This window comes from Pseudophryne corroboree, chromosome 9 (genome assembly GCF_028390025.1).
Source record: "Pseudophryne corroboree isolate aPseCor3 chromosome 9, aPseCor3.hap2, whole genome shotgun sequence".
NCBI classification, from domain to species: domain Eukaryota; kingdom Metazoa; phylum Chordata; class Amphibia; order Anura; family Myobatrachidae; genus Pseudophryne; species Pseudophryne corroboree.
This window is the reverse complement of record NC_086452.1, coordinates 250,778,866-250,793,050: the sequence shown is the minus strand read 5'-3', so window position 1 is coordinate 250,793,050 and position 14,185 is coordinate 250,778,866. Positions and strand designations below refer to the sequence as shown.

At 45.0% G+C, this 14,185-nt stretch overlaps 1 protein-coding gene across 4 annotated transcripts in view; it reads left to right on the top strand.

Moving 5' to 3' along the window:
- Nucleotides 1-14,185, top strand: part of RNF2 (ring finger protein 2) — a 128,613-nt gene that overhangs the window by 67,681 nt on the left and 46,747 nt on the right. For all 4 annotated transcript variants that reach the window (XM_063940203.1, XM_063940202.1, XM_063940201.1 and 1 more), the window contains exons 5-6: nucleotides 11,519-11,791; nucleotides 12,779-12,950. In XM_063940203.1, coding sequence (XP_063796273.1) covers nucleotides 11,519-11,791; nucleotides 12,779-12,950 — 445 coding nt within the window. The remainder of the gene's footprint in view (nucleotides 1-11,518; nucleotides 11,792-12,778; nucleotides 12,951-14,185) is intronic.

The following is a 14,185-nucleotide window of genomic DNA, read 5'->3' as shown; positions in this document are numbered from 1 at the left end:
CCCTGCGGGGTCGACACCAGTGTGGATGGACTTATGGAAGGAATTACGTGACAGTGTCAGCTCCTTACATAAAAGGTTTGACGACATAGGACAGCCGGCTACTCAGCTTGTGCCTGTCCAAGCGTCTCAAATGTCATCAGGGGCTATAAAACGCCCGCTACCTCAGATGACAGATACAGATGTCGACACGGATACCGACTCCAGTGTCGACGATGATGAGACGAGTGTACCCTCCAATAGATCCACCCGTTATATGATTGAGGCTATGAAAAATGTATTACACATTTCTGATGATACCCCAGGTACCACAAAAAAGGGTATTGTTTGGTGAGAAAAAACTACCAGTAGTTTTTCCTGCATCTGACGAATTAAATGAGGTGTGTGAGGAAGCGTGGTCTTCCCCAGATAAGAAATTGATCATTTCTAAACGGTTAATGGCTGCGTACCCTTTCCCGCCAGAGGATAGGTCACGCTGGGAAACACCCCCTAGGGTAGATAAAGCGCTGACACGCTTATCAAAGAAGGTGGCACTACCGTCTCCGGATACAGCGCCCTAAAAGAACCTGCTGATAGAAAGCAGGAAAGTACCCTAAAAGCTATATACACACACACACACACGGGCATTATATTGAGACCCGCTATTGCATCAGCTTGGATGTGCAGTGCTGCTGCTGCATGGTCCGACTCCCTGTCGGAAAACATTGATACCATGGATAGGGACAATATTTTGCTAACGATTGACCATATTAAAGACGCGGTCTTATACATGCGTGATGCACAGAGGGATATTTGCCGGCTGGCATCAAAAATAAGCGCTATGTCCATTGCCGCCAGACGGGGGTTATGGACTAGGCAATGGTCAGGTGATGCCGACTCCAAGCGGCACATGGAAGTTTTACCCTATAAAGGGGTGGAACTTTTTGGGGAAGGTCTTTCAGACCTCGTTTCCACAGCTACTGCTGGGAAATCGACTTTTTTGCCACAGGCTACCCCACAGCAAAAGAAAGCACCGTATTATCAGGTACAATCCTTTCGGCCCCAGAAAAATAAGCGGGCTAGAGGCTCATCCTTTCTGCCGAGGGGCAGAGGAAGGGGGAAAAAGCTGCAGCGCACAGCTAGTTCCCAGGAGCAGAAGTCCTCCCCTGCGTCCGGTAAGTCCACAGCATGACGCTGGGGCTGCTCAGGCGGAATCGGGAACGGTGGGGGCGCGTCTCAGGTTTTTCAGCACACAGTGGGCTCTCTCACAAGTGGATCCCTGGGTCCTTCAAGTAGTATCTCAGGGGTACAGGCTGGAATTCGAGACGTCTCCCCCCCGCCGTTTCCTAAAATCTGCCTTGCCGACAACTCCTTCTGCCAGGGAGGCAGTGTTGGTGACTATTCAAAAACTGTATTCACAGAAAGCGATCGTCAGGGTACCCTTCCTTCAACAAGGAAAGGGTTACTACTCCACAATGTTTGTGGTACCGAAACCGGACGGTTCGGTGAGACCCATCTTAAATTTAAAAGCCTTGAACACTTATATCAAAAGGTTCAAGTTCAAGATGGAATCCCTCAGGGCGGTTATTGCGAGCCTGGAGGAGGGGGATTACATGGTATCCCTGGACATCAAGGATGCGTACCTGCATGTCCCCATTTACCCTCCGCACCAGGAGTACCTCAGATTTGTGGTACAGGACTGTCACTATCAGTTCCAGACGCTGCCGTTTGGGTTATCCACGGCACCGAGGGTCTTTACCAAGGTAATGGCCGAAATGATGATACTCCTTCGCAAGAAGGGAGTTTTAATTATCCCGTACTTGGACGATCTCCTGATAAAGGCGAGGTCCAAAGAACAGTTGATAGGGGGGGTGGCACTTTCTCAGGAAGTGCTACAACAGCACGGCTGGATTCTAAGCATTCCAAAGTCACAGCTGGTCCCGACGACACGTCTTCTGTTCCTGGGAATGATTCTGGACACAGACCAGAAAAGAGTGTTTCTTCCACTGGAAAAAGCAGAGGAATTGTCATCTCTGGTCAGAGACATCCTAAAACCAGGATAAGTGTCGGTACATCAATGCACACGAGTCCTGGGAAAAATGGTAGCTTCGTACGAAGCAATTCCATTCGGAAGGTTCCACGCAAGGACGTTCCAGTGGGACCTGTTGGACAAATGGTCCGGGTCCCATCTCCAGATGCAACAGCGGATAACCCTATCGGCCAGAACCAGGGTGTTGCTGCTGTGGTGGCTGCAGAGGGCTCATCTACTAGAGGGCCGCAGATTCGGAATACAGGACTGGGTCCTGGTGACCACGGATGCCAGCCTTCGTGGCTGGGGGGGCAGTCACAAAGGGAAGAAATTTCCAGGGACTGTGGTCAAATCAGGAGATTTCTCTTCACATAAATATCCTGGAGCTAAGGGCCATTTACAATGCCCTAAGCCAGGCAAGACCCCTGCTTCAAAACCAGCCGGTACTGATCCAGTCAGACAACATCACGGCGGTCGCCCATGTAAACAGACAGGGCGGCACGAGAAGCAGGATGGCGATGGCAGAAGCCACAAGGATTCTCAGATGGGCAGAGAATCATGTGTTAGCACTGACGGCAGTGTTCATTCCGGGAGTGGACAACTGGGAAGCAGACTTCCTCAGCAGGCACGACCTCCACCCGGGAGAATGGGGACTTCATCCAGAAGTTTTCCAAATGCTGGTCAACCGGTTGGAAAAACCACAGGTAGACATGATGGCGTCCCGCCTCAACAAGAAGTTGAAAAGATATTGCGCCCGGTCAAGAGACCCTCAGGCGATAGCGGTGGACGCTCTAGTGACACCATGGGTGTACCAGTCGGTTTATGTGTTTCCTCCTCTACCTCTCATACCCAAGGTACTGAGAATAATAAGAAGGCGAGGAGTGAAAACCATACTCGTGGTTCCGGATTGGCCAAGAAGAGCTTGGTACCCGGAACTTCAAGAGATGCTTACAGAGGACCCTTGGCCTCTGCCGCTCAGACAAGACCTGCTGCAGCAGGGACCCTGTCTGTTCCAAGACTTACCGCGGCTGCGTTTGACGGCATGGCAGTTGAACACCGGATCCTGAAGGAAAAGGGTATTCCAGAGGAAGTCATCCCTACCCTGATCAAAGCCTGGAAGGATGTCACCGCAAAACATTATCACCGCATTTGGCGAAAATATGTTGCTTGGTGTGAGGCCATGAAAGCCCCGACGGAGGAATTTCAACTGGGTCGATTCCTGCACTTCCTGCAAGCAGGGGTGACGTTGGGCCTCAAATTGGGGTCCATAAAGGTCCAGATTTCGGCTCTGCCCTAAGTTCAGACTTTTGTCAAAGGAGTTCTGCATATTCAGCCTCCTTTTGTGCCCCCAGTGGCACCTTGGGATCTCAATGTGGTTTTGGCATACCTGAAATCACATTGGTTCGAACCACTTAAGACTGTGGATTTAAAATATCTCACGTGGAAAGTGGTCATGCTGTTGGCCTTGGCGTCGGCCAGGCGGGTTTTCAGAATTGGCGGCTTTGTCTTGTAAAAGCCCTTATCTGATTTTCCATATGGATAGGGCAGAATTGAGGACTCGTCCTCAGTTTCTCCCAAAGGTGGTCTCAGCTTTTCACTTGAACCAACCTATTGTGGTGCCTGCGGCTACTAGGGACTTGGAGGATTCCAAGTTGCTGGACGTAGTCAGGGCCCTAAAAATTTATATTTCCAGGACGGCTGGAGTCAGAAAGACTGACTCGCTGTTTATCCTGTATGCACCCACCAAGCTGGGTGCTCCTGCTTCTAAGCAGTCTATTGCGCGCTGGATTTGTAGCACTATTCAGCTGGCGCATTCTGCGGTAGGCTTACCGCAGCCTAAATCTGTAAAAGCCCATTCCACACGGAAGGTGGGCTCATCTTGGGCGGCTGCCCGAGGGGTCTCGGCTTTACAACTTTGCCGAGCAGCTACTTGGTCGGGGGCAAACACGTTTGCAAAATTCTACAAATTTGATACCCTGGCTGAGGAGGACCTGGAATTCTCTCATTCGGTGCTGCAGAGTCATCCGCACTCTCCCGCCCGTTTGGGAGCTTTGGTATAATCCCCATGGTCCTTACGGAGTCCCCAGCATCCACTAGGACGTCAGAGAAAATAAGAATTTACTCACCGGTAATTCTATTTCTCGTAGTCCGTAGTGGATGCTGGGCGCCCATCCCAAGTGCGGATTGTCTGCAATACCTGTACATAGTTATTGTTACAAAAATCGGGTTTTGTTGTGAGCCATCTCTTCAGAGGCTCCAGTTGTTATCATACTGTTAACCGGGGTTCCTATCACGTGTTATATGGTGTGATTGGTGTGGCTGGTATGAGTCTTACCCGGGATTCAAAAATCCTTCCTTATTGTGTCAGCTCTTCCGGGCACAGTTCCTAACTGAGGCTTGGAGGAGGGTCATAGGGGGAGGAGCCAGTGCACACCAGATAGTCCTAAATCTTTCTTTAGATGTGCCCAGTCTCCTGCGGAGCTGTCTATTCCCCATGGTCCTTACGGAGTCCCCAGCATCCACTACGGACTACGAGAAATAGATTTACCGGTGAGTAAATTCTTATTTTTATTTCAGTATATACCTCCTCACATCACATTGAAACTTCCGGTGGTGGTGGTTGTTGTTGTTGTTAATATATTATTATTATTATTATTATTATCCTTTACTTACATGGCACCAAAATGGTTCTGCAGCATCATATAATTTACATAAACAATTGATCAAAATAAGAATACCATGACTTGCAGTGCAATACAATGTAGGCCAAGTACATGGTTTATAAACATTGCTGCATCAGAGATCATACCACCCAAATAAACAGCAGGGTGGCAGAAACCAAGGGTTAGGTGCTGTACTAAGGAGTATGGAGTAGATCACAGGTTCTCAAACTCGGGCCTTAGGACCCCACACGGTGCATGTTTTGCAGGTGTCCTCACAGAATCACAAGTGTAATAATTAGCTCCACCTTTTAAAATGTGTCCGTGAGTAATAAATTCACCTGTGCACCTGCTGGGTCACCTGGAAAATGTTGACTGTTTGGGGTCCTGAGGACCGAGTTTGAGAACGCGTGGAGTAGATGATAGTAAAAGTAAGCGAACGAGAAGCACGAGGGAAGAGAGTCCTGCTCGTAAGAGCCTACATTTTAAAGGAGAAGGGCACACAGACAGGGATGACACAGATGGTGTAGACAGTGAGAAAGGAGCAAGAAGCAGTGAGTTAGGATGAGAGCTGGATGACATTGATGAAGAAGTGGGTCTTGGAGAGGGGTAGCGTCTCTGAGGGAGAGAATTTCAGAGGTAGGGAGCAGCACAGGCAACATTTTGGTAGTGGAAGTAGGAAGAAGTAATCAGATGGCAGGAAAGGTGGCATGCATTTATGAAGTGAAGTATGTGGGCAGGAGTGTACTGGGGAGACCTCGTCGGTCATATTAAGAGCAATATAATCATCAATAGTACTTTCTATTTGGGCCCGACAGTCTGAGTCTCTGAGAAATTGCTCATTAAAGCGCCATCGCCATTGGTGCGGGGGAGGGTGGCGTAAAGATAGGATAAGAGTAATGGGGGCGTGGTCATAGCCAACTATTTGTCCTATTGTGGCATCCACAAGAGAATCAAGAGATTTATGGTCTACACAGAGATAATCAATACGGGTATAACAATTGTGCGGGTAGGAGTAAAACGTGTAGTCTCTATCCTTGGGGTGGAGCAGGCGCCAGATGTTTGAGTTGGAAGTCATGTAGAATTGATTTAAAGCGTTTAATATTGTTTAAAGTAGATCTGGGAGCACCATTTGAGGTATCTAGAAGAGGCTCCAATGCCCAGTTAAGGTCCCCTCCTACCACCAACACCCCTTCCAAGGTTTGCTCTATCAACTCTAAAGCATCCCTCATAAAACGGAGCTGACCCTGATTAGCGAGATAAAGGTTAACAAACGTAAAAGTTTGGCCGGCAATAGTAGCTTTCACCAGCAGGCCTCTCCCATCCCCAATAGGAACCTCCAACACATCACTCAATCTAACATGTTTGGCAAGTAAAATTGCAACCCCCTTAGCCTTAGCTCCTGAGAAATCATTATAATATCCCTGCGGGAAGTGACGTTAGTGAAGCTTCGGAGAGGCACCTTTTTTAAAGTGTGTCTCCTGGAGGAACACCACGTCCGCTTTATCGGTATGTAGGGAGTGTAGAAGCCGGGACCTCTTCCGGGATGTTAAGGCCTTTCACATTAAATGATATCAACTTCAAGTTAGCCATATTGGCAGGTTACCAGGGAATCTCAACGCTGCCACAACACCGTGTCAACCAATTTACCTTGCTGAGAGAGTAACCACCCATAATACCTCATCCAAGTGGGGGAGGGGAGGAAGGAAATCACAAGAGGAAAGATAGGGGGAAGTAACATAGAAAATAAGAGACAAAAAAAACAGCTGTTAGTATAACCGCAATACTCCGCATCATTAGTCATGGGAAACCATAAAAGGCCCATGATCTACAAATGTACAGCAGAGCAAGGGGGGTCAGAGGGGAACCGGGACATATCGCAGTTAAATAGCATTGAAATCCAAGCAAAAAAATTTCAGCATATAGAGCAGCTCGAAGAAAGAAGAAAACTGAATCAGAAGACTACGAGATCAAGTAATGCACAGAAAGGCAAAATGGCATAACGGGTAGCGTTGATCTAGTATATAAGTGACATAACCTAAAAACCAAGAAACCAAAAGAGCACAAACAAAAAACACGACCTGGCAGGAAGAGGCAGCATTCAGGCAGCCATTTGAGGCAATCAGTTACCTGAACAATCGTGGACAGTGAATTATTTAACCATCAGTAGAAAGACACATTAAAAAAAAACAAAACATAAAGTATGTCAAGTATTCACGTGTCCATGGAGAAAGTAACTTGAAGTCCAGCCTGCAATTGTCATCCCGTGTCACCAGCGGTAACCGTAGCAGCCGCAACGGCTTCAGATTCCCCGGATGTGTCAGCCCGTCGTCGCCTCCTAGAATTACGGACTTCTTGCCACTGTTCCGCACGAGGCGGAGGTGATGAAGACAGTTCAAACGAGTCCAGCCAATTAGGAAGATTCAGGGCAGGAATGTCTAGGGCTGAGCAGAAATCCCCAACACCTTCAAATTCTTGCAAGACAAAAAGGGTTCCTTTTGTAGGTCGCTTGAATAGATAAGGGGAATCCCCAGCGAAATTTGATGTTACGGTTTTTGAGTTCATCTGTGAGGGGACGGAGAAGACTCCTCTGTTGTAGGGTAGACCACGAGAGGTCCGGAAAAATGTGTATCCTATGACCATCAAAAGTGATGTCCGGTGCGTGTCTGGCTGCTTTAAGAATCTCTTCCTTTTCCTGAAAGTAATGGAGTCTTCAGATAACATCGCGTGGTGTCTCCGTTGGGGTCCCTCTAGGACGCAAGGCCCGATGTGCCCTGTCAAACACCATCTGGTAGTCTGTCTGCCCCCAAAAGTTCATTGAATATTTTGGTCAGAGCAGGTTCAATGTTTTGGGGTGCGACGTCTTCAGGCAGTCCCCGTACTCGCAAGTTATTCCTGCGCCCCCTGTTGTCAACATCATCGAGCCTGTGGCCCATGGTGATCAGAGAGCGTGATTGGCGAGAGATGAGATCATGGAGATCAGATATTTTAGAGTCCGTCTTCTCAAAGCAATCTTCCAACGTTACCACTCTGTCTGCGACATGGGTGACATCTGACTGAATGGAAGAAATACGGGCCTGAATGGAATCCTTTATCCGTTGTTCCATGGACAGGAGGTCCTGCTGCAGGTCCTGGCGGGTGGGAAGGGACCGCAATTTAGAGTGAATGGCAGATAAATCCGAAGATTCTACCATAGGTGTAGACGGCGGAAGGAGAGCAGGGGGTCCTGCAGCCGCGTTGTCTTCCATGGTGCTGGAGAGTAAGGAGGATGATAAAGGGGATGACGAGGTAGAATCGGATACTGGTGGCTGAAAAAGTGAACGAAAAGCCTTGGCGTGGGATGAGTTGGCTGGAGTATTTGGCAACTTCTTGGAGGAACGTCGTCTCGGCATGAGGCACGGTTTTTGGCGTTGTCAGAAGGAATTATCATCGAGCTGAATATCGACGTACATGTGACATATCACGTGTTCCCCTCAACGTGGCCCGGTCAGGTCATTGTAGTTTAAATCTCAGACACCATGGTGTGAAAAGTAGAGAGTCGTTGCTGCAGAAAGCCGGATCCGTCTATCCGGAGCAAGGAGCAGGGAACAATTCCGGCATGGGAAGGCAGCCGCCACCACGTCGTAGCGCTGAGTGAACCCCCACTTCAGGACAGCAGAGCCAGCAGTGGGAGAGGACTCTGTAAGCTCCCCGTTATAGTATAAGAAAGTCTGAGGAAAGGGTGCAATTCAAGAAGTCGCCACAGGAGGGAGCTCCAATCTGTTCAATCAAGTCAGGTACATGTAAGTGAAGTTTGCTGTGGTTCCTGCAGTAAAAAAGGGAATGCTAAGCTATGGCACTTTATTTAATCAGCAGGGAAGTGCCTGGGCACTTGTATATACACATCCAGGGTAACTCAGGAGCTGTTTCTCAGAGGAGCAGATGTGCCAGCAGCTCTGATCCACCTCCCCCTTATAGGCTCCAGGGAATGCCAGGCAGTAGTAAATGGAGAGGGGGGGGGGGGGGGGGGGACAGCTGGGACACCGTATTGAGTTAAGCCCTAGCTGCTCAGTCCCTCCAGCAGCCCAGCACAGGATCTCCTGTGCAGTGTACACAGCCCCCCAGGCTCACTTTCACAGCAGTGGACGCATGCAGTGGACGCCCGCACTCCAAGATGGCCCGATGATACTGTTTTATAGTATATGTGAATTGTATCGAGGATCAATTGTTAATGAAAATAAACTCTACTACATATTGCATGCAATATTTCTTGAATAGAATTATCCTAACGATTTAAAGGTATTGTTCCTGGCATGGTTATAACATTGCAAGTAAGTTATTAAAAGTTATATAATTAGTAAACTTTTACACATACTTCAGAAAACTACTCTGAAGTGTTTTCCCAACACTACCATTTACATACAGTAACACATTTTATTGAAATGAAAATGTTTGTGCTTGTCAGGAAAAGAAATAGAGGTCAGTGCAAAAGTCTTTCAGATTTTAAATGTAGAAGACATAGGAACATAGGAGGTAACCAGACCTGATCGTAGCAGCAAATTTGTTAGCAGTTGGGCAAAACCATGTGCACTGCAGAGGAGGCAGATATAACGTGCAGAGAGAGAGAGATTTGGGTTGGGTGTAATCAAACTGAAATCTAAATTGCAGTGTAAAAGTAAAGCAGCCAGTATTTATCCTGCACAGAGAGAACCCCCCCCCCCCCCCACCCCAACCCAAATCTAACTCTCTCTGCACATGTTATATCTGCCACGGGTGTGGCTCATTAGATCGACAGTGTCTAGGTCGACAATGTTTAGGTCGACAGTCACTAGGTCGACAGGGTTTGAAGATTGACAGGGTTTCTAGGTCGACATGTTCTAGGTCGACAGATCAACAGGTCGACATGAGTCGACCACAAAATGTTAAATGCCAGTGACATATCCAGTGCTAATGCTTAACTCCCTTTTTTTGTGTTTGTGCGTTTCTCTGAAAAGTACTTTTGCATATTTTAATTATATTTAGTTTTAAAATTGGTTTTATTGAAAAATCATATCAAAGCCTAATAACTTTGGATTGTTAATGTTAGAAAGCATAAAAACATGGTTGATCAAGGTTTCTAATACATAGCAATGTTTCGCAGCATTATAATAAACAGGAGTAAAAAAAATTTCATTAAAATGTTCATGCAACCAAAAATCGGTTTAAAGCTAAAAAAGAAAAAACTGTTTAAGCCAAAAATAGCGTTTTTGTTTTTTTTCCAACCCTGCTAAGTGGCCAGTTTTTACACGATAAGTGTTGTTAAAATAAATAGGTTCGAGGAACCTATGTATTTTAACCTGAAAACTGGTGTTTTTCAGATGAGGGAATTTGATAGGGGTAGGAAAAAAACACGGAAAACCGCCTGTTTACGAGTGCGGCTCTATCGCAGATAATTGTATGCCGTCCCATGTGTTTCCTTTGCTCCGTCTCATGTGAGTATCTGAAGAACCAGGCAGCGACCTGTAAATCCTCAAAATACCCCCATTTTGGAATAAATTAACATTACCTTCTACCAAGTAGTTAATTAAGAAGATAAGAAACCGTAGACTAAAGAGCAAAACATTTTTTTAGAGATTTGAGATTTCAGATATGATATTCTCAAAATATATTGAAGCTAAACGTCATTTTTCTTCAAGTGGATACAGTTATATCTACACAGCAGATCTATTTTTGTTATTATTATTATTACTACCAGTTATTTATACAGCGCGCACACATTCCGCAGCGCTTTACAGAGAATATTTGGCCATTCACATCAGTCCCTGCCTCAGTGGAGCTTACAATCTCTATTCCCTATCACATGTACACACACACATTCACGCTAGGGTTAATTTTTGTTGGAAGCCAATTAACCTACCAGTATATTTTTGGATTGTGGGAGGAAATCGGAGTACCCGGAGGAAACCCATGCAAGTACGGGGAGAATATACAAACTCCGCACAGTTAGGGCCATGGTGGTTTTTAGGGACAATTAGATAAATTAGCTGGGAAGGCATTGTTCCTGAAGCTGGCAGTCCCTTTTACATGTCATAATAGCTTTTTCAAATACAATGTAGATGAGCACTTTTCAAACAATATGACCACAAATTGTATTCCAGCCAAATTTGACTTTTGGGTTTTGGATATATCCCACTTTAGATTCAATGCATAGGTAATTACTATAGGTATCTTCTGTTTTGTGCTGTGTACAGGGAAAGGAGAACATTCTAATCTGCTTACCAGTTTCTTCTTCTGGAAAATAAACAAAACCGCAGGAGAAGAACATAATGGTAAGCCACTTTAGAATTTTCTCTTTTTTGGCAGCAAAATATTGCATTAATAGTAGCAAAATATGTATCTAGGGGAAACATTTCCCCATCAATATGTATTTGAAATCTACAAATAGAGATTGGAGAGCAAGTTTGTATGCCAGTCCCAGCAAATAGCAGAAATTAGGAACAGAATATATACCTATTTCAATTTACAATTATATGTATCATGTGCATATTTGTTAAATTATATGAATATTTACATTGATATGGGCACAAAATCAGTGCTGTAACTAGTGTATATGTAATACATGCTTCTCAAATAGTCCCCATAGATAAGGCAGCATTCAGAGTTATATGCTTCTGTTTTATAATGTTATTTCATGATAAATTTAGCAGATTTATAATGCACGCTTTAATCTCGATAACTGTGCATTGGAATATAAATATACAAAAAGAAGTGCTATTTGTGTAAGATTTCTCAAACAGCCTTTCTCTCCAATAAAGGGTATTTTAGTTCTCTCTGTACACTGTCTCTGCTTGGTGCAAACTGCCAAAAGACTGAGAAAATGTTTTTTGCATTGCAGGCTACAGAGAGGTAAGAAACAGCAGGTGGACAATGGGAGTGGTGCTGAGGATAACGCAGACAGTTCCCACTGCAGTAATGCTTCTGTACATAGCAACCAGGAAGCTGGGCCAAGTAACAAGAGGACCAAGACATCTGATGATTCTGGTTTAGAACTTGACACTAATAATGAGACTGTTACAATGGATCCAATACTGGATGGATCCAGTGAAATAGAGTTGGTCTTCAGACCCCATCCTACACTAATGGAGAAGGATGATAATGCTCAGACCCGGTAATAAGTAAATCTTTTCTGTAAAATCTGTTAGGCTATGTAATAAAAATTGCAAAAGTATTTATTATGTTAAATATTTGGGTGACTGTAATACATTCTCAACCCAAAAATTCCATTAATTACTTAGCCAACATTTCACAGCAGACATGAGGCTAAAGCCGAGTACACAGTAGACAACATTTTAAACTAATTTGCTGATTACAACCATTCGTTACAACAAATTCTTAAAATTGTTCAGTGTGTACGAACTATGGGGGTAATTCCAAGTTGATCGCAACAGGATTTTTTTTTAGCAGTTGGGCAAAACCATGTGCACTGCAGGGGAGGCAGATATAACATGTGCAGAAAGAGTTAGATTGTTTCTGTGCAGGGTAAATACTGGCTGCTTTATTTTTACACTGCAAATTAGATCGCAGATTGAACACACCACACCCAAATGTAACTCTCTCTGCACATGTTAAATCTGCCTCCCCCTGCAGTGCACATGGTTTTGCCCAACTGTTCACAAAAATCCTGCTGCGATCAACTTGGAATTACCCCCTATATCGCTAGCGATATGTGCTCCAGCGGGTCACTAACAACGTCCTCTGTCTGTACATTCAACTCGGTTTCGAAAATGTCGCTAACGCCTAGGAGCAAATTGCACTGCTACCAACGATGAACAATATTTTAAATTAGGCTGAAACCCAACAATTTGGTAGTACTGAATAACTCATGTATATCGTTTGGTTGTTTGTAAAATCGTTCAGTGTGTACGCACGTTATTGTGTGTCCGGGAGTTTAAGGGAAATTGTGAGCGACATTGTATCGTTTGCATGTCGTCTAATGTGTACCCTTCTTCAGTGTGTGGTCATTGCAGTGGTAACGTGTTGTTTAATGTCATTGTACTTATGTGTCCGTGCATATTCTGTTAAGTAATGTGTTTGTGCATGAATAATATTATTTTGTTAATATTTTTGTTAATATTTTCCTGTCTTCATGTTAAAGGTACATAAAGACTTCTGGCAATGCCACGGTTGATCATTTATCTAAATATCTTGCGGTGAGGCTGGCTCTTGAAGAATTTCGGAGTAAAGGGGACACAAACCAGATGAATCTAAATACTGCCAGTGAAAAACAGTATACGATATACATTGCTACAGCTGCTGGACAATTTACAGTAAGTTGTTTTTTTACTCCATTCCATATTCACAGGGTGCTCGCCGGCTGATTAGCACACAGACTCAATCATTAGGCAGGCTGCTGTCTACTTGGGTGGCTACAAAGGGGAAAACAAACATTCAGCATTATAGGAAATGGAGTACTACATGCAGATACTAAACTGCCCTGTGCACACTATGACATGCTTGCCAAGAACTCTGGGGTAGCAGTTTGTATGCCAGGAATTTAATCCACAATGATGAGACACATTTGGCTGCCTTTGTTTCAGCTGTTTAAGTTGATAGTCTGCAGCTGCAAAATACACTAGTCTCTACTGCCTCTCTCTCACTGTTTGTTCCCATCTTGCCCACGTCTCAACCCTTTTCTCTCATCAGGCTGAATCGTCCCTCTGTTTAATATTTAAGCATGCCCTAGTGGCCACAACGTGCTCTCTAATTACCACTTCTTTTTCTTCCCTTTTTGTCCTCAAGTTCTTCAAAATTAAATGTCTGCAGCCGCCCTGGCTCCTCCTCTTTTGTTAACTGTTGGTGTCCCTCAATGTTCTGTTTTTGGCCGCCTTCTGTTTTCCCTTTACACTTCCTCCCATGGTGAGCTCTTTGACTCTTATCTTCCAATGTCATCTCTGTTCTGATTATATTCAAATTACTTCTCTAACACTGACGTCTTCCCCATTCTCTTCACTCATGTCTCCAGCTGCCTATCTGATATTTTCTACAGGATTTCCCAGTGCTTTATTAAAATTAACATATGTAAAACTGGGTACACACTTCTCCAACCCTCAGGAGATCCGACTCTTGACCAACCTGTTTGTCTGCCACTGGACAAGTGTGTACCCTCTGCTGACCTGCCCATATGCTTGATCCTGGTCACCTGTCTGATCTCCTCCTTTCAAGCATGGGGGAAAAAAAACACCTGGAGATTCGACCAGCCGACCAATTTTGAAGTGAGTAGGCTGCTGAGTAGATGGGAAGCAACCTGAAAGCACAAACGGCAATTAAAGAGTGACGATATTCTCCAAACAATTATACCTTCAAACCTGAGATAGGGTTTTATGTCTTAATAAGCTCTCGGATGCCTCAGTAACCTCTCCATTCAAAGACAGATTGACGGCCAAAAGTGTCTACCAGTTGATGTACCCTTTGGATAAGGATGTTCAATATTTACTATACTCCCACTTCACTGCCTTTCCACCTGAAACTAAACTTATCTTTGTGTTGGGTACGGACTGGAAAA